Genomic DNA, 21,215 nt, shown 5'->3' with positions numbered 1-21,215 from the left:
CTTTCTGACAGAATATAGAAAGTATAAAACCAGAAATAATTGGGAGTAGAAAGTAATGCAAATGATTCCTTTGAAAGAGGAGCAAGAAAACAAGATTAGCCTAAGAAGATAGTTAATGCAAGGACAAACATGTCTTGGGGCATACTGTAACATATGCAGGGTCACTGACAGAAGAGGAAGTGGGTGGGTCACCATTGATTGGTCTGACCAGCCCCAGACATAAACTAGCTGGGTGACTGAGCAAGTCACCTCATTGCCATTTGCCTTAATGCACTGGAGAAGGAAACAACTCCACTATGCATCAAGAAAACTCCACTGACAATATTGGTAAAATATTGTCCAACGTTCACAATTGAACATAATAAGTAAACAGTTGGAGTGCAGGGAGAGGGAATCAAAAAGGACTTCATGTAGGAGATAGCACTTGAACTGAATCTTAACAGAAATTAGAAATTTTAAAATGTAGAGGTCTGGTAGGAAGTGTATTGACCACATATGGGATAAGCTGTGCAAAGGCACAAAGGTGAGGGATGGAATGTTGTTGGACAAGAAGAGGACAATTGACTAGATGATAGAAAGTATAAAGAGAAGTAAAATATAAGGCTAGAAAGATGGGTTTGAGTCAGGCTGTGAAGTTTCCTATTAAAAGGGGGATTTTATATTTGATCCTAGTTTTTAGAGATATTTACTAAGATATTGATGAAGTACAAAATAACCACTCTCCCCCCCCCCCCAAAAAAAAAATAATCCGTGACTTACTAATACATAAAGAATCCAGGGAAAAGAGCTCTACCTTACTGAGTACATGTGACAAACATATAACCTATAGCTCTTGGTTGTTGATAGTAGTTTCCCATTTGTGGGCTCTTTAAGTGTAATGGATGTGTGTCTTTGTGTCTGTGGACCCCAGTGCTACAACTGACTGCTGTGGAGGTTCAGGCACAGGCAAGAGAGGGAAGAGGCAGAGGGTGTGAGGATGCAATGGCTCAGATGCTGGTGAGAAGATGCAGAAATTCAGAATCTGTATCCTTCAGAGCTCATGAGGTCCTTGTGTACCTAGAATAGTGTGGGGTAGGAGATCTATCTAAGGCTGAAGTGGAAACCCTATTTCCCTGATGGATGGTTCCTTCTCAAGGCATTCAGTAAGAACTCTAGCTTCTGGATTGAATTAATTCTCAATTGATTTGGTAATTTTTAGATGATCCTTGGGGAATGACCAAATTTCCTTGACCTATCCAAACACAATTCTTGGGCAACTCATTCTAGTTCAAAGGACTTTTTACACTTAATAATAATAGCTAGCATTTATAGTTTTAAAGTTTGCAAAGTACTTTATATATGTAAAATCATTTAATTTTCACAATAACCCTATAGGTGGGTGCTGTTATTATTTCCATTTCACAAATGAGGAAACTGAGGGGCTATGAGAGCTTAAGTGACTTGTTCAAGATCATCTAGTTTAGGAGTGTCTAAGGCTAGATTCAAACTCAGATTTTCTGGATTCTAAGTCCTCAACTCTATCCTCTAGACCACTTAGCACTTACCCCTTATTTTAAGTGAGGTAGGATTGAGTAAATCAGTTAATCTCATCTTTATGGTGGTAAGATTGATTAAAAATGAAAGCATGTCAGAAAGCATGTCAGATTCCTGTTTTGATAAGATGAGTCAACTGGTTGCTCAAATGAATACTACTGAGATAGATAGAATATATAGGTATTCAGCAAAGTATTTGACAGAATAGTTCATGTTTGTGAATAGAAAGGAGAGATAAGGGACAGCTTGGCAGTACAGTTGGAAATATTCAGAATGCTTCAATGAATAGACGCAAGTATTAGTCATTAATGAGTCAATGACAATTTGGAATCTATGTTGTTTTTTAAATGTTTATTGTTAACTTGGATAAAGCATAGGCAGAAGCTTATCAAATTTGAATGAAGGGAATCAGTTTAGAAAGAGACCAAATTAAATGATGTGAAATTTAAGAGATAAACATAAAAATATTGAGTGCCCTGAATGATCAACTTTACAAGTTCAAGATAAGAAATAATCAAATAACAAAGTGTTTGAAAATATTTTAAGAGTTGTATTGAACTACATGCATATAAGTGATTAGTGTGATTTGGCGAATAATAAAACTAATGATCCCATTGAGAGAGGTATAATGTGCAAAACAAGTCAGATAATGCTCTCTATTCTGCCTCAGTGAGACCACATTTAGATTATTGGATTCAGTTTTGAGTGCTACTTATTAGCAAAGACATTATTAGGAAAGACATTGACAAACTGGAGAACATACCAGAGAATGATCAAAAGGGCAAGAGGTCTGGAAATTATTCAATGTGAGAATTGGAGAAATGGAAAGACAGAGTAAAAATATAGGGGATTCATAATAGCGATCCTTAAATATTTAAAGAGTAATTGTGCAGAAGAGAGAGGCACATTTAGGTACAGCATAAGAAATCAGATGCTTTGGGAAGTAGTGGAAGATTACAAGCATAGATTAGATGACCACTAGTTAGAGATGTTAGAGCTAACAATTATTGTGGACCCTTCCAGTGCTAAGATTTTAAAATGCATCTTCAATCGAATTGAATTTTTCAGATGCGACATTCTATGTAAGTGTTCATTAGTTAAGTGTTTTAAAAAAGTAGATCTTTTATTTAGATCTCAGGGAATTTCTATGATAAATTTGAAAATGTATCCCTTAGAGATAAAAACTGTATAAAACTGGGTCAGCATTATTCTGTGTTTCTCAAAATAAGTTAAAAGAGAACATTATGTTCATTTTATAAATTAAAAATGTGTATCAGGATTTAAGAAAGAAATAAAATTTCTTGCAGAGATCTAATTGAACAAAAAAAGCTGCTGCTAATATGTACTTGTAAACAGAAGAGATCTTACTGATTTCATTTCTTTGGGAGGGAGGGGGGAAGGTTGACTTCAAGTAACCACGAGCAACATGATAGGCAAATAACTGCAAGGAAAGTTTCTCACTAGGAATTTTAAAGGCTTTATGCTTGGCAGTTGGGCTCTGTGAACTGCATATTCAGGGAATGTCATGTTTGACTCCCTACTTGCAGACTCTACTTTTACCCTTTTTCAACAGTAGAGGGGGATGTGAGATCTCTAACAACCTGGGGGAATATGAGAAAGTTTTAATGGAAGATTCCTATTGATATAAAGAAGTAATACTTCATCTGGCTCATAGAAGGCAGTTATTTTCACTCTTGATCCAAATTAAGAATACTTTTAGGGATTTTCAAATTATCTTCTAAACCTGGGATTGAGAACATTGAAAATATTGTGGTTACTGTGAATGTTACTGAAATACAGTGCTATTAGAGAAGAAATGGTGGCAAAGTGAGTAGCAGAATGAGTGTCAGGGAACCTGACTTCTTTTCCAGGGGTTGGTATAGTCATTTAACCTCATTAGGCCTCATTTTTCTCATCTGTAAAGGGAATGATACCATATGATCTCTTTTATCTCTTCTGGTACTTAAGTGCTATGACTATCTATTTCCCAGCAGAATATGCAGGCTACTTGGCTTATTGTTGCCATTGAAATATAACTTGAAAACTTCAGCATATGGTACTTGCCTAAAGGTAGTCAACGGCCCCCCTTACAGATAACGAGGCTTACAAGGCTTCAAAATATCTAATAATTTCCATTGTTACACATTTAAGGATATAAGAAAGGATCCATGTCCAAATCCATGGGCTAGAGATCCCTTCACCTCTCTGATGGATTACTTTTTTGAAAAGATCTGTTTTCTCTCTTTGACTTTCACTGCTGTCCTGAAAACTGGAAAATAGCATGGGAGAAACTAGATACTGACCAACATTTAACACCCTATACAAGATAAAGTTGAAATGGATTTATGATTCAAACATAAAGAGTGATATTATAAGCAATTTAGAAGAACAAAGGATAGTTTACATCTCAGATCTGTGGAAAAGAAAGGAATATGTGGCCAAACAAGAACTTGAGTACATTATTGAATGCAAAATAGATGATTTTGATTATATTAAATTAAAAAGATTTGTACAAACAAAACCAATGCAGACAAAATTAGAAGGGAAGCAATAAACTGGATAAAAAACTTCTTCATTCAAGGGTTCCAATAAAAGCTTCATTTCTAAAATGTATAGAGAATTGACTCAAATTTGTAAGAATACAAACCATTCTCCAATTGATAAATGGTAAAAGGATATGAACAGGCAATTTTCAGATGAAGAAATTAAAACCATTTCTAGTCATATGAAAAGGTGCTCTAAATCATTATTGATCAGAGAAATACAAATTAAGACAACTCTGAGGTACCACTACATACCTCTCAGATTGGCTAAGATGACAAGAAAAGATAATGATAGATGTTGGAAGGGATGTGGGAAAACTGGGGCACTAATACATTGTTGATAAGAGTTGTGAAGTAATCCAATCATTCTGGAGAGCAATTTGGAACTGTGCCCAAAGTGCATATTCTTTAACTCAGCAGTGTTTCTACTGGGCTTGTATTCTAAAGAGATCAGAAAGTGAGGGAAAGGGACCCACATGTGCAAACATGTTTGCAGTAGTCCAATGTTATAGTGGCAAGGAACTGGAAAGTAATGAATGCCCATCAGTTGGGGAATGGCTGAATGGGTTATGGTGTGTATATATATATATGGTATATGGTATATGAATATAATGGAATATTACTATAGTTCTGTAAGAAATAATGAGCAGATTGATTTCAGAGAAGCCTTGAAAGACCTTACATGAACTGTTGCTAAGTGAAGTGAGCAGAACCAAGCGATCATTGTACACAGCAACAAGATTATGTGGTAATCAACTGTGATGGACTTGACTCTTTTCAACAATGAGATGATTCAAGGCATTTCCAAAAAACTTGTGATAGAAAGTGCCATCTGCATCCAGAGAGAGAATTATAGAGACTGGATGTGAGAAAAAGCACAGAATTTGTCGTTGTTTGTTTGTTTTCTTTCTTGTGGTTTTTGTTTCCCTTTTGTCTTGCATAGAATAAAAAATATGGACAAATGTTTAGAAGAAATGCACATGTTTAATTTATATCAAATTGTTTACTATCTTGTGAATAGGGGAGTGGAAGAGAGAGGGAAAAAATTTTAGAACACAAAGTTTTGCAAAGATGAATGTTGAAAACTATCTTTGCATATATTGGAAAAATAAAATACTATTTAAAAGATACTACTGTCCTGGATAGAGTTCCAGTAATGAGGAAACTTGGGTTTGTTTTTCTACATTCATGTTCTATTCTATGTTGGGTTTTTTTGAGGGGATGGGGGTGGGGGGGACAACTCTTCCCTAAGGTCTATAAACCTTCATTGTTATTTTGTTGTTTTTTCCTTCAGTCCTAAAAAGGTATCCTGGGTTCTCTTATTATGCACTTATTTATATACATGTCATCTCCTTTGTAGATTGTAAGCTCCTTGAAGACAACTTAGGACATCCCTTAGATTCGATAAGTATTAATCAAATATTGACTGACTTTTCTTAATTTATTATCTTAAAACTGCCTTGCTGTAGTTTTATTTTGTATTATAGCCAGATAATTAAGAAGCTCGTCTTACTCTTTTTTTTTTTTTTTTTTTTGTTTCTTTATTCTGAAGGATATCTACATTAGTCATGTTCTTCATAGCTGTACTCTTGCTGATTATAAAATATCTGCATATCTGGGCTAAAATCCTCAAATTCAAGGCTCAGTCAGTGGCCTTCTGTGGCAGTTTTTGTTCTGTAATCAAGTAGTACACATCCTACCTCAAGCCTAGATTCTGAACTTGACTTATTTTAGAAATGTGTTTTTGTTCTATCACTTTCCCACTCTCCTGGACCAACTTATCATCTCCTTTTTTTAAAGTTCATTCCGCAATTATTATTTAAACTCTGTAATCTTTTTATCTGCCCAGTGAATGGTTTTATGGTTTAGCTAGGGTCTTATTATGCTACAGGAAGTAGAGAAATAATATCTCTGTTGATCACTTTCCATGAAGTATTTCATTGCCTCTTAGTATTTGACAGCTTCACTTTGCAAAGTACTCTACTTAGATAGACTGTTATTTCACTTAGGAAAATGTGTTTTTTATAAAATCAATTGCCCTATAAATGACTTTCAAAAGTACTTTGTTAAAAGTTCTAGACGTATACTCAGATTTTTATCATATATTTGCATTGTGGAAATACAGCTGTCTAAAAGAGTGAGAAAGAATGGAGTCCTTTTTTCTAATATATAAGGTTAAAAATTATTAATTTTTAGGCTTCTTGTGCCTGCCACTACTGAGAAGGCTCTGGGAGATTGATATCTTCTTTATTGTGACAACATCTGAGAAAATGAATGTAAAGCCTTGCCAGTTGGCCCCTTCTCAAAGCTGATTAAATATTCTCAAACCATAGTCTATAAATATAAGCTCTTTCAATTGTGAGGAATTTTTAAAATCAGCACTTATTAGTTACAAATATTAAACTTGAAACACAGAGTCCTACTGAGTAAGGGAAAAGTGACTTAGAACAAGTAAATCTCTATAATTGTCACTGTGAATTCCTGCTTTCCCACTTGAAGCAAAAAGAAGAAAATGTCTCAGGCAAGAAAAAAAAATAGATTTATTCTTCTTGATTCTTTTTTCTTTTAGTATGCAATTAATCCTGGTACCTTTATTAGTAATTTTTATTATCACATATGGTGATTGTATTTTATACTCTAATAGGAGAATGACTTTAAGTGAATTTTTAAGTGAATTCTTTGTCACCTTTTTCTCTCACAATTAGACAAATGGTTTTTGACAGGGGCTCAATAGTGCTTATGGTATTTCTATCTCTTCCACCTTCGCTACTCACATTTTCTTTTAAGTCTGCTCAAGGTAGAAGAATTGTGATGGGACTGCTCTCCTTTATACAGTTTATTGCTCTGACTTTAGAGTCTGTAACATATGAAGGTTGGACTAGATGAAAGTATTCTTCCAGTGCTAAAATTCTCTGATTCTGTGTCATTCCTTCAAGGGGACCAGGTACTACCTAATAACAAATTAATTATTTTTTAAAGAGTGAATTTTGCCATAACCATCTCTTCCTTATGTGTTTATATCAGAATAATGGGTGGAGGGAAGAAATGCTTTGAGAGTCTTCCATCTCAATGAAAAAAAGAGCTAACCTTACAGCATCATTTTTTTTTTCTTTTTTTTTTTTAATTTTTATTTAATAATTACTTTATATTGACAGAATCCATGCCAGGGTAATTTTTTTACAACATTATCCCTTGCACTCGTTTCTGTTCCGATTTTTCCCCTCCCTCCCTCCACCCCCTCCCCTAGATGGCAAGCAGTTTTATATATGTTAGATATGTTACAGCATCATTTTTAAAGATAACTGAACCAAAGTTCTAAGAGAATGACTTAGTTCAGATTTAAGGATTCCTGTTTCTGATTTTGATTTTTAACTTCTTCATCCATTTTTACTTCCATTGTATTTAAACAAGGAAAAACATTCCTTCTTGTTCTTTAAAAAGTTACTGTGTAGACTCTGTAGCCTTTTAAGTCATCGATCTTTGAGATTGCAAAAAAGAATCCTGTTTCTTTAACGATATAATTTTTATTGTTTTTTAGTTCTGAGAGGAGGTCCCCTCACTGGAATTTACAGACTACGGCAATTTCACCTTCATTGGGGCTCCACTGACGATCAGGGCTCTGAGCATGCAGTAGATGGAATGAAATATGCAGCAGAGGTAAGACATCTAAGTATATATTCAGGACTGAATATAGAGAGGGTATTTCTCCATTTGGTATATTTGAGGGTAAGAAGATTTTCTTGCTCAATCCAGGTGCCACAGTGTCTTCAATTCCAGCAATCTTACCTTTGGGTTCGATAGCATTCTCTCCAGGAACTTAAAAGCATAAACATTGGCAAGAAAAAGACAAAATTATTCCCATTTTCAGAGGATATAATTCTTTTTTTTTTTTTTTAATTTTTTTTAAATTTTATTTTATAATAACTTTTTGTTGACAGAATCCATGCCAGGGTAATTTTTTTACATTATCCCTTGCACTCATTTCTGTTCTGATTTTTCCCCTCCCTCTCTCCACCCCCTCCCCTAGATGGCAAGCAGTCCTGTATATGTTAAATATGTTGCAGTAGGATATAATTCTTTAGAAAACTCTGGAGAACAAGTTGTGATTAATAACTTAAGTATGGGATGCAAAAATAGATCTACAAAAAACATGAGCATCACTATATAGTACTTACAGAAATTTGGAGGAAATGATAAGAAAAATACCATTTAAAATAACTACAGAATGCACAATCTAACATTTAAGATTTCAATTACCAAGACACATGCAGAGCATATATAAGTAAAGCCACAATACAAAATACTTTTTATAAAAATTAAAATATACTTAAATAATTGAAAAGATATTTATTGTTGATAGTTGATCTGGGTCAATGTAATAAAAATGATGAAATTACATAAATTTTTTCTTATTATAGCTTTTTATTGACAAAACATATGCATGGGTAATTTTTCAGCATTGATCCTTGTAAAAACTTCTGTTTCAATTTTTCCCCTCCTTCCCTCCACCCCTTCTCCTAGATGGCAGGTAGTCCCATACATGTTAAATATATTAAAATATATGTTAAATACAATATATGTATACATATTTATACAGTTGTCTTGCACACAAGAAAAATCGGATTTAGAAAAAAGATAAAAATAACCTGGGAAGAAAAACAAAAATGCAAGCAAACAATAACAGAGTGGAAATGCTATGTTGTGGTCCACACTCATTTCCCTGGTTGTAGCTGGTGTAGAGTTCTGGGTGTAGCTGGTTCTGTTCATTACTGATCAGTTAGAACTGATTTGAATCCTCTCATTGTTGAAGAGAGTCATGTCCATCAGAATTGATCCTCATATAGCATTGCTGTTGAAGTGTAAAATGATCTCCTGGCTCTGCTTATTTCACTTATCAGTCCATGTAAGTCTCTCCACGCCTCTCTGTATTCATCCTGCTGGTCATTTCCTACAGAACAATAACATTCCATAATATTCATATACCACAATTTACCCAGCCATTCTCCAAACTGATGGGCATCCATTCATTTTCCAGTTTCTGGCCACTACAAACAGGGCTGCCACAAACATTTTGGCACATACAGATCCCTTTCCCTTCTTTAGTATCTCGTTGGGGTATAAGCCCAGTAGTAGCACTGCTGGATCAAAGGGTATGCAAAGTTTGACAGCTTTTTGAATATAGTTCTAAATTGCTCTGCAGAATGGCTGGAACCATTCACAACTCCACCAACAATGCATCAGTGTCCCAGTTTCCCCATATCCCCTCCAACATTCGTCATTATTTTTCCAATCTTAGCGAATCTGAGCGGTGTATAGTGGTATCTCAGAGTTGTCTTAGAAATTACTTAAATTAAATTGCAGACCTAGTGTGCTATACCAATCAAATTTTCTAGGGATTACTTTATAGAACTAGCAAAATGATAACAAAATGTTTTAGGAACAAAAATTAGGATCACAAGAGAAATAACAATAATAACAAAAATAAAGGGGGGCCTAATATTATCAGGTCTTAAACTATACTACAAAGCAGTTAGGTAAAAGCTATTTACAGGTTAAAAAATACAAAAATAGATCAAACTAGTGTCATCTGGACCAGATCTCTTGACCTGGAGCTGAACAGACTGAGTAAGCAAGAACAATTATGTAGAGACTAAGACAGAAGTTCATTTTCTATAGGGAGGGAAATGTCTTGAATAAAATTAGGTATGTGCTGGAGACCCTGTCTCAGTGTGGACAAATCTCAATACTTATACCAGTGGCTACACAACAAGTTGTAGCTCTGATGGTGAAAGGTAACGGCAACAGTGAGATAAGTTTGAGTCATGATAGAGCTTCATGACTGGACTGGAGGTACTTGTCTAAGCTTAGGGAGCACTTGGTGTTCATCAAAATAATACAATAATTATGTGAAACAGTTTTTGGATTTTGCTGTGGCTGAGATTATCCAGATAGTGAGTGCAAAGGATTAGTGACAAGTTCAAAGCACCACCTGCTTGTTAGGCCTTAGCTCTGGAAAACAGGATATATCCTAATACTATCTTGACAAGCAGTCAAGTCAGTAAACAATAAGCTCTCAATGTATACTAGACACACATACAACATTTAAGAACAGTTATAGTTTACAACTGATATTGGGGGATGGAAATTTATAACCAAACAAGAAACAGAGGCAATCACAAAAGAAGGGGAAAAAAATGGAATAAGAAGAAAAATATTGAGTGGAAGAAAAAAATCTTTACCTTATTTATCTCTGAAAAACTCTGTTTTTACACACACACACACACACACACACACACACACACACACACACACACAATTTCTGTCCAACTCATTCTGCCTCTGGTCAAGCATGAAAATGATCATAGCTTCTAATTGGTTAAGGCTCCACTATTGGCAGTGGTTTTGTGGCTTCTCAGTTACCAACTCAAACCCTTATTCAATTTCTGGTCTTCTTTAGGACTCATATCTGGTATCAGTTAAGTAACCCTGAGAGTTTCCCCACCATATATGGGTCTGATTTAGGAATGCCCCTTCTCATATTTGGAATTGATTAACTTACTCTCAACCAAACCCATATTTAAAGTATAAAACTTTCCCTCATATCCTACCTTCTACTGTGTACTGAAACTGAAATCTTTCATACTGTGAATGTCTCCTTTCCTTAAATAAACGACCCTGGCTCTGGGTATGTGACTTAATCTCCATATTACCATAGTGTGTGTATATGTATATGCTTTGATTTTGCTTGTTTGCTATATCTTATATAAGTTGTACTAATTCCAAAAGACCATTTTCTTATATATCTCAAATCCAAATCTTTGTTCTTATCTGTGCTGTGAGATCAAATATAACATTTATGAATGCTTATTCAGTGCTTAATGGCTGCAAAACTTAGATGAAATGCAGTGACTAATCTTGGTACTAGAAGACAAATGATCAATTACACAATTCTTCTCAATAGAGAGATGAAAGGCAATGAGTGGAGAATGTTACATATGTGGTTAGAAATGATTGCTATATAATGTTTTGCCTAATAATTTTTCTTTATTACATGAAAAAGTTCATTTTAGGAATAAGTAGATGTTGCATTGATACAATGGAACTGTTCATAAAAGGGGTACTGTGTTAAATCCCTAAGATCTTAATGTGAGGAACTTTGTTAATTTGCTTTCTTCTGTCACAGCAAGGAACTAGGACAGCTTAAGAGTCCTTATTAGGATATTTAAAGAAAGGAGAAAGAGGGCACCAGAATGAAAGCTTATTTATTTATTTATTTTTGTTTGGGCTGGTCTTCTCCATAGTGAACATAGTCATTAATGTATAGTAAAATGCTGTAACCATTGCACATCGAGTATGTGCTATCAAAAATAAAGTTCCATTTCTCAGAAAATTATCAACTATCTTTTCCTACTCATTCATTATGCCTTTACAAATATAACTTGAAATCCAGGTTCATTTAATTAGAAATATTGTTGGAATCATCATTGTTTCAGGGATATATTTCTTGCATATCAGAAAGTTTTGACAGTTACTTTCTTTATTGTCATTATGAGGGTATGTATATATATATATATATATATATATATATATATATATACACATGTATATATGTATGCATATATATATATATATATAAATGTATGTATATGTGTATTATTTATTAATTGATGCATACTTTCATTTTTCCAGATTTCTGATTGGGATGTAGCTATGTGACAACAAGAAAGATTGATTTAATTTATAATAACAAAGTTGATGGTGTTCAACTTGATTAGAAAAAGTTGGAGAAGTTGTATGATATATATAGGATTTGTCCAAGTGAAAATAAATTAACTGGAATACAATTCAGGCAAGATAGAGCAGTTGCAATGAGACAAAAATAAATTTTCCTCATTTCCTTTTAGTCTTGAGGAATTCATTGTGTATTGACATCTACTCAAGATCATAACTGGTTCAGAACATCTTTTTTAAAATTTTCTCAAATAAATTATGATCTGTTCTTTAAAGAAAGAATAAAAATGTATATAGCACATTTAATTTTTAATAATTTTATTGATTTTTTGTTTTAAAATCACTTATTTTAGAATATGGTTCATGCTAGCCATTGTAACAAAATTAAAAAAAGAACTATGAAGAGAGCAGTGCACTAAAACTAATCAGTACATCATTCATTACAGTAGATGTAATATTACATTCCTATAGTCCCCTACTTCTGTAAAGGGAGGGAAAAGGTATATTTTATTATTACTACTCCAGAGCTTGGTCATTATGCTTCAGTGTTAACTTTTTTCCTTTTTGTTTATATTGTCTTACTGCATCGAGTATAGAATTTTCCTTGATTCTTTTGAATTCTTCATGTTTATAATTTCTTATGATGCAGAATATTTCATTTCATTTATGTCCCAGAATATTTTTGGTTTTGCCCAGTTGATAGATATCTACTTTGTTCCCCATTCTTTGCAGTCTTCCCCAAAAGTGCTATTATGAATATTTTAGTGTATGTGTGGTCTTTTTTTCTGTCTTTGATTTTCTTGAGTATATCCACCAGTACAAAGAGTATTAGACATTTTTGTTACTTTTTTGTAGTTCCAAATTCCCTTTCAAAATTGCTGGATCAATGCTTTCAACAATGTAAACGGAAAGGACAACACAATTAGTATTGAATACTTTGAAATCATTATGACCAAATTGGGCTCTAAAGAAGAGATCCGAAAAGAGATCTCCTTTACTTCTTTGCAAAGATGGGAGACTATGGGTGTGCAACATTTTTTACAATGTCAGACTTTTTCAATGTCTTGTTTAGTTTTGCTTAATTTTTTTTTCAATTTTCTTCTTTATTATAAGACATGGGAAAGGGGAAAGCATATACTGGAAAATATGATCATGTAAAGCAAAAGGTGACCAAAAATTATTTTAAAAACCTAATTAGTAGCTCATGTGAATTAGTAATCTCTGAGATAAAATGCTGAGACCCAGATAGCCATGTTAGTGCTTCTGAATCATCTGAAATGTTTAGATTCTCCAACTCATTTTGGTTGCACTCTTAACTCCTTCTCTCCCCTAGCCTTTCAATTAGGTATTAGGTCACAGGTGTAGAAATTTAGACATTTAGTTGTATGTACCTGACCATCTGTGCACACTATCTTGATTGCCAGGGCCATACACACCTGTCTCCGGGATATTCCTGGATACACAGGAAGATGAGCTGATCTTGAGGTGCAAAACTACCTCTCTTTATTAGTAATCTCAACAGAGGTTAGCAGGAAGCAAAAGCAAGAGCATGAAAGAACAAGTGGGCATATGAGTGTCTGTATCTCTCTCCAAGTTTGATTCAAAGCTAGCTGCTTATACTTATTCTTTTCCAGAATTACTCTGTGCCTACCCCATTTATTATTGCATAGGTGGATTCATAGAAGGGAGACACCTGGAGTTAATGCTGTGTCCTAGGTGGAGATCTAGGAAGAGTGTTATGAGTTCAAATGTTGGAGTTCCTGTTCTTCTCAAGGCAAAGCCGGTTTAGAGGCTTGGAGCCCTTCGGATGTCTCCAAATCCAAAGGTTCTGTCCTTCAGCCTCTGCCTCTGCTTTCTTCTGCCTCCAATCAAGACAGGGAGCCCAGCCACCAACTTGCCACGGAGAGAGGGCTTCTGGCGTAGCTCCACTGAAATCCGTTAAAGTGTTCTCTGCACCAGAGTCGTTCCTCTCGAGTCCAGCGCGATCAGCCAGCCAAGAGGAAAAAATGTATTCTGCCATAGATCCCTCATCGCTGGCCTTTTATCTGCCTCTTCTGAGAGAATGGGATTATGGGTTTTCTCCCATAGTGCTCTCTGGCCCAATGAGCTTTAAGGGAGGTGTGAACTCCCTGAAAGTAGAAAGTGTACTTTGTGAAGCTAGCATACTTGTGGACTCCAGTGAGTAAAGGTGTGAACACAAGCCTTGTCTTGATTAGTTCTACTTAGTACCTTGTTTCAGGTTCTGGCCAAAACATCTTCTTGTAAGATTAGATCAACTCTGATTAGTTAGTAGTTAGTAAGGATTCCAACAGAAGAGGACACATCCCTTGCCATCTCAAGGAACCTATTAGCAATTTCTTTAATACCTGCAAGACACAACCTCTTGCCTCAGAGGCCAAGCCCCTTTTTACCTACTGGACCTGCCCTACCCACTGACATGGCAATTCTCAGAGAGAGAGAAACTTCCCTACCAGTTGTATTCCCTCAATTTACAGAAGATAAAATAGGGATCTACCAAGACTAAGTAATTACCTGTGATGATACATGGATCTATTTATCACTTAGGCTTTTTTCCTTTGAATTTCTTCACTTTTCTTATTTATTTCACCATTAAAGTAACCCAGGAAACTAAGTACTAAAGTTTATTTCAATGCAATAATTAATGTCTCTATTTTTAGAGAGCACCTACTCCAAAAATAATTAAATTCTTTATAGAACAGATGCTAAGAAGATTAGTATTCTCTAGTTAGATAAATTTCCAGAAAGTTGGTATTCTCTAGTTAAATAAATCTCTAAATGCAATCTGACAGAAATCAGTTTTGCTCATTTAGGGAAGGAAAAATTTTTAGATGCATACATCTGTACTTTAATTCCTAACACATAAATATTATGTTTATCATATTTGGATGTATATTATATTTAGATAAATTATGATCTGATTAGTATTATGATTAATCTTGGTTGTGAAAAAATAATATGTTTTGATCTTAATTATTTCTGTTTTTATGGCATATCGAACCTTTATCAGAGATAATTGACACGTACTAATGTCAAGCCAATTGTTGCAGATCAGTACCTGATATTAGTATCTCCTAATTTTTTATGGTAGGACCTTTAATATTTAGCTCACATTCACTTTGAGTTTATTGTGCTATGGACGATAAGGTATTCAAATAATTAGATATGAAACTTGGCTTGTAACTCATGGTTTTTAAGATTTTACATGCTGTTTTAATTGAAACTGTCTCCCTAAGCTAGGACTTTGGCTTCTTTTGACCATTTCTGATTTCCATAAATTATAAATAAACATAATTTTACCTTACTAATTTATGTCCATACCTTTTGAAATCAGCCAATAAACTCTTACATAGCAGCAAGTTTACTTCTCTTGGCAATGTTTTCTGTGAGAAAATCTTAATATCCTGATATTTGGCAAAAATCTCATGGCCTTGCTCTTCACAACAAAACAAATCTTTTGATCTTTACATACTCAGAAAGCTGGCAAACATCTTATTAATTTGCTATTACTGCTTATTAATAATTTATGATGTTTTACTTGTACCTGAAGAAAATTCATACAAAAAACACAATATTATGAATTAAAGACAGTATGGCTTAGAGGAGAGGAGGCTGTCTGGAAAACCTGGATTTTTGTGTCTTTAGATCCACTGGTAAACTAGATGTGTGACTGCACAAGTTACTTAACTTCTCAATGCCCTCAGGCAGTTCTTTAGGACTATAAGTTGCAGATGAATTGTTGGTCTATGCTGATGGAACTTCTTTTACTGTTGATGTCATGTGTGTGAACTCTGTATCTAGATCAAATATAAATATTTTATTTTTACATTAAAAAGTGAAACTTAGAAATATTTATTACTTTATATGATTTGTTCTGTAAAGCTTTTCAGAGAACAATCTCCAGATAGATTACTTCAGTTGTTTTTGCTATGAATACTTCATTCAAATTTCTACAAATTTCAGTCTATTAACACCTTAACCTCTTGAGTGACTTGTCCATTTTCTCCTTTAAGTACTGAATAGAGTCTCCAATCTACAAACTGGGGTCCTTCCTATAGAACTTTTGAGAAGATGTAGTTAAAATGGGAGTTCCTAAACTATCCACTGGCTTTTCCTGTTCTCTTACTACATGATCTACACTTCCTTTTCTGATCATGTATTCCCTTGATTATATCTTTTACCTTACTTTTCCTGCACATTTTCTTTATTGTGAGTGTGCTGCAGGCTATCCATGCCAGCCATGCAAATCTCCATTGCTTTTGGTTGACTCTCAGATCAGTATTTTTGAAATTGAGGCATTCTATGATCAGAGACATAAAGTATCACTGGAACAGTATTAGTGACTAGAAGAATGTTGGTGTTTAAATTAGTGATCTTTTGGTCTTTTGTTTCAGGAAGAAGACATTAAAAGTGTTACATAGTTTTGCCAATGTTATTTAACCTATTCTTTTCCAACTCTCTGATTTTTGGCACAATTCATGGTTCTTTTGTACATCGATGTACTGATGGACTAACTCAACAGCTTATTCATGCAGCTGCATAATATAGTCTGGATAATTGAAATCTTCATTCACATGACTTTCCTAGTGTGAAGTTAGGATCAACTCTTCTGAGTAATTGTGGTTTTCATTAAGGAGGCTTTGCAATATTATAGGCCTTGAGACAGTTGGCACTAGAGGGGAAAGGAGTAGAAGGGAATAAGCATTTATTAAGCACCAGCTATATGGCAGACACTGTGATAAGTACTGTATTAATATTATCTCACTTGATAGGTCACAGGTTCCTCAGAAAGGAGAATTAAAGAGTTTCCAGAGTTGATTGTATCCTGAACCTGAGACAAAAAGAAGCATGACTACATGAGATAATCGATCATTTTAGCAATGCACTGAATTTTAGATGTAGAGCTCAGGATCTGTATGGCTAGTTTGTAGTATCTCTTTCATGAAAAAGTACCACCTAATGGGATATTTAATCAATTTGGTCCTGCTTAGCTGGATCATAGATTGAAAGATAGAAAAACCCTTAGAAATCTAGAGAACATCTTCCTTATTTTTAAGATAATGAGACTGAGACTCAGAGAAGTTTAATGATTCCTGCAGTACAAGATAGACAGCAAGTAGCTAGAATTTGAGCTCAGATATCTTGACTCCTAATCCAACCCAATTTCCATTATATCATGCTGCTTCCATTTCTGCCTCTAATAAAACATAGGTCAAAGAGATAGGAGGAAGACATGCACTGAGGACCATATATTTTCCATCATTATTTGAGTTGTTACCAAATAATTCACCCTTTTATCAGCTGCCTACAAATAATGAGTCTTTCTGCAGTAAGCTACACTGGTTCTCAGAAAGTTCATACTCTTGGTCACAAAGAAATCTTGAGCTCCAATGGCAAAACTATCAAAAAGTTCAGCCACTATCACAAGGCATTAGTGTAGGACTGCATCATCAGACGTAAAGTTTTAAAATGATCGATTCAGATTCAGGGCACTAGGGCATGACTTGGTCTCTTTGCTATTTTTTATATGTCAGTAATATTACTGGAAAATGGTATTGCTTCAGAATAAAAGAGACAACAATAAATATAATTTAAATAAAACTTTTAGCAGAGTTTTTAGCTTCAATAACTAGAAATATAAAACCCACAAATCTTCATCAAATTGAAAGCTTAAATATTTCTTTTGTTTTTATTTATTTTTGTGAATTTTGAATAATTTGAATAACGAAATTGTTCAGGATTGGTTGCTCAGAACCAAAATCAAGTCAGGAGTTTGCAAAACTCAGACTGGGAGGGTAGTGATAAGGCTTTGCCTTGGATAAGACTTTGGAAGTACTGAAAGTTTCTTAAGTCTTCATCCTCAATTGTTTGTCCCAGAGATTCTGGGATAACACTTAAATTCTCTGAAAAATCAGCAATAGGACTAACCCAGATATTCCCTTCCTAAGTGTTCAGAGCCTGACCTTAATGACCTTAATATAAAGCTCAAAGTCTAGAAATAAGTTGGAAGAATGAGAAAATAAAAAGTTGTTGTTTATTGTGCACATAGATATAGGGCATCTCGTAGCAAAAACTGACTTGGCAAATAGATTAAGTAAAAAAAAAAATTAAGAATTGTTGAGTAACTCAAAAGCCATGAGAAAAAAAAGTTTGTGGACATCCTATTTTTAAGATACTTTAAGAGACAATTGCTCAGATCTTTTAGAAACAGAGGGCAAAGTAGAAATAGAATCCATTGAGAACTTCCTAAAAGAAACCCCCAAACAAAAATTCCAAGGAGCGGCATAGCCATAATCCAGAGCTTGCAGAATGAAAAAAAAAAAAAAAAAAAAAAGACTGAAAGTAGCCAGAAAGAAAGAATTCAAGTACTAAGTTGCCACATTATCATCAAATTGGAATTAGATAGAACAACTAGAAGTGATTCTGCTATCTCTTGTTGATTTTAAAAGAATAGAAATAGAAAGAAGAAGAATACACAAGGGGAGGATTAAGAAAAGTTTTCTCACAAAATCAGTATGTGCAAGTAGAAGTCTATAAAAATATGGAAGAAGAGTTAGGGGAGCAATGGATACTTGAACCTCAGTGAGCTAGTCAAAGGAGGTGCAAATACATTTGTACACACGTAATTGGTTACAGAAATAGATTTCACTCACAAAGGAAATGAGAGAAAAGGGAATAGGGAGAAAGAGGAATCATAGAAAGGGTAGAATAAGGGAGAGATTAGTTCTGAAGAAAATAGATTTTGTTCTTGTTACTTGTTTTCATTTAGGCCAGACTCATTGTGATTCTTTTTGGGATTTTCCTGCCAAAAATATTGGAGCAATTTGCCATTTTATTCTCTAGCTCATTTTATAGATGAGGAAACTGAGGCAAATAAAATGACTTGCCCAGGATCAGAGAGCTAGCTAATTAGTGCCCGAAATTAGATTTGAACTCAGGTCTTCCTTACTCCGGGCTTAGCACTCTATCTACTGTGCTATCTAGTTGCCCAAAACAAATATTAAGGATGCTCAAAATTTTTTGTAGCTCTGTTTGATGTGGCAAAAAATTGGAAACTCAATTGGAGAACATAGGAATAAATTATTATGTATAATATGATAGAATAATATTGTGTCCAAAAAAAATAATGGAGATGGTTTCAGAGAAATCTGGAAAGATTTGTATGAACTGATTAGGAGTGAATGTGAGCAGAACCAAGAGAACAGTTTATACAATGACCATAGTACTATAAGAGAAACAAGTTTGAAAGACTTAGGGACACTGATCAGCGTAATGATCAGCCAGGATTACAAGGAATAATGATGAAGCATGCTCTCCACCTCCACATAAGGTAATGATGATGAAAAACTCAGAATATAAAATGAAACTTTTTTTGTGGGGAATAGGAAGTTGGAGATATAGGCAATGAAGATACTTGTTCTGTTTGACTCTACTTTGTAATTAGTTTTGTTTTCCTTTCTTAGTTGGTTAGAGAAGGGATTTGGGAGGGAAAGTTTTTTTTCTGATTGAATAATGTTAATTAAAAAAAGAAAAATTAAATGAATAACTTCTTCCACATTTAGAACTCTATTTGAAATTATTTTATGCTCAATGTTTTTCTATCTTTGCCTGATGAATCTCTACCTATCCTACTTCCCTACATGCAGTCTCTTGACATAGAACTCTAATACATTAAACATGTAATATTTTGTATTATTATTTATGTTTATTATCCTGTTAGAATAGAATTTCATTAAGACAGAGACTAGTTCTTAGCTAAATTTTATCTCTCAGGATCTTGTACGGGGTTTTGTTGAGTGAGCATGAATGATTGCATAAAGAAAAAATGTGATTGCAAGCTTAGTTTTCCAAGCAAAGGACACATAATTTCATTCACCATTGTTATGTTGGTTTGTAAAAACAAAGATGAATAGTATTATTATTGAAAATAATTTGAAAAATTCTGAAAACTTTTCAGTTGGGAAAAACAATCCTTGCTTTTAAAAAAAAAAAAAAACAAGCTTAGAAGAACTTTCTAACTTGTCATGGTTTGAGTCATTGTATGGCAATAAAAATTATATCATACAACCAACTTGATTTGACTCTGTTACTATAAGTTAAGCAAGGTGTGGGAGGGATGGGGCTTTTTTTTTTTTTTTTTTAAAAGATGTTTCTCATTGCTTCCTATCATCTTTCAAAATGCTGTAGTTTTTTTCTTGAGAGAAAAACAGGAGCATAATATTAACAAGTAGCTGTCTTTCATTCACAAACTCCATTTATTTTTGTGACCATAAAGAAGTTATTTATTTCCTTGTTAACTCTTTGATGTTATCGCTTACTAAATAAACTTCTATATAGGTGCCAAGATATTTAAACAATTTTGACCTCCCACTCAGCCTTCCCTTTCTGAGGATATGTGTGTGTCTCATATAATCCAAATGTATTTTGTTTCACTTGTGCAATTTGTTTAGGCTACTTTGGTTATACAACCACCCAACACAGATACTTTCACCATGTGGTTAGAGGACTCATCAGAATTTCCAGTGGCTTTTCTAACAGCTTCCTTTTGTCACTTGTACAGAATAAGACTGGTTTATTATGAGTTTAAATTGTTGGATTTCCTTTTTAAAAAATATGTAAGTACAGCAGAACTGCCCTGTAATATCATGAATTTGGTCAGTGAAAAGATTTAAGTCATAAAAAGGAAAGTACTGTCAGGAGACTTCCTCTGAGAGGTTCTGTGGAGAGCATTATTTTGAACTTGTGATCTTATTCTTTCCTCCCCCTCCTCTCTTCCTATCTTCTCTGCTCCTCTCTTCCTCCTATTCCTTTCTTCCTTTCCTCTCCTCTCCTTTTTTCTCTCCTCCTCTTTTTCCCTCACCTCCTTTTTTCTCTCCTCCAGTCTTCTCTTCCCTTCCCTGTTTTCTCTTCCTCTCTTTTCCTCCCATCCCTTTTTTTCTTTTCCTCTCTTCCCTTCTCTCTTCCCCTCTGTTTCTTTCCCTTCTCTCTCTCCTCCTCTCTCTTTCATGGTTCTCAACATTCTAACTTTGTCAGTCCTTTCCAGTATTGCCACTATCACAAACTTTGGTTGGGAAGTATATTGTACTTTGATGTCTCAATTTGCCCTTCATTTAAAATTATACACATGAGTATATTTAGCATATAATATAATTAATTAGAATTTATTGTTTTTAATTGTGGTTATTATTACTCTTTGAAGTTATGCCCTTTCTTTTTAGCTCCATGTGGTTCACTGGAATTCAGACAAGTACCCCAGCTTTGTTGAGGCAGCTCATGAACCTGATGGATTGGCTGTTTTAGGTATTTTTTTACAAGTAAGGACAAAGTGATTTCATTTATAATGTTGAGTCTGCTAGGCACCCAATTATCTTTCGATGCTGAATTAGACTT

At 34.3% G+C, this 21,215-nt stretch overlaps 1 protein-coding gene across 2 annotated transcripts in view; it reads left to right on the top strand.

The window, feature by feature from the left end:
* CA13 (carbonic anhydrase 13) overlaps positions 1 to 21,215 on the top strand; it is a 48,132-nt gene that overhangs the window by 8,155 nt on the left and 18,762 nt on the right. For both annotated transcript variants that reach the window (XM_051969957.1, XM_051969958.1), the window contains exons 3-4: positions 7,615 to 7,733; positions 21,044 to 21,139. In XM_051969957.1, coding sequence (XP_051825917.1) covers positions 7,615 to 7,733; positions 21,044 to 21,139 — 215 coding nt within the window. The remainder of the gene's footprint in view (positions 1 to 7,614; positions 7,734 to 21,043; positions 21,140 to 21,215) is intronic.

This window comes from Antechinus flavipes, chromosome 1, assembly GCF_016432865.1.
Source record: "Antechinus flavipes isolate AdamAnt ecotype Samford, QLD, Australia chromosome 1, AdamAnt_v2, whole genome shotgun sequence".
NCBI classification, from domain to species: domain Eukaryota; kingdom Metazoa; phylum Chordata; class Mammalia; order Dasyuromorphia; family Dasyuridae; genus Antechinus; species Antechinus flavipes.
The sequence above is the reverse complement of the archived record's forward strand: the minus strand, read 5'-3'. Positions and strand labels throughout refer to the sequence as shown.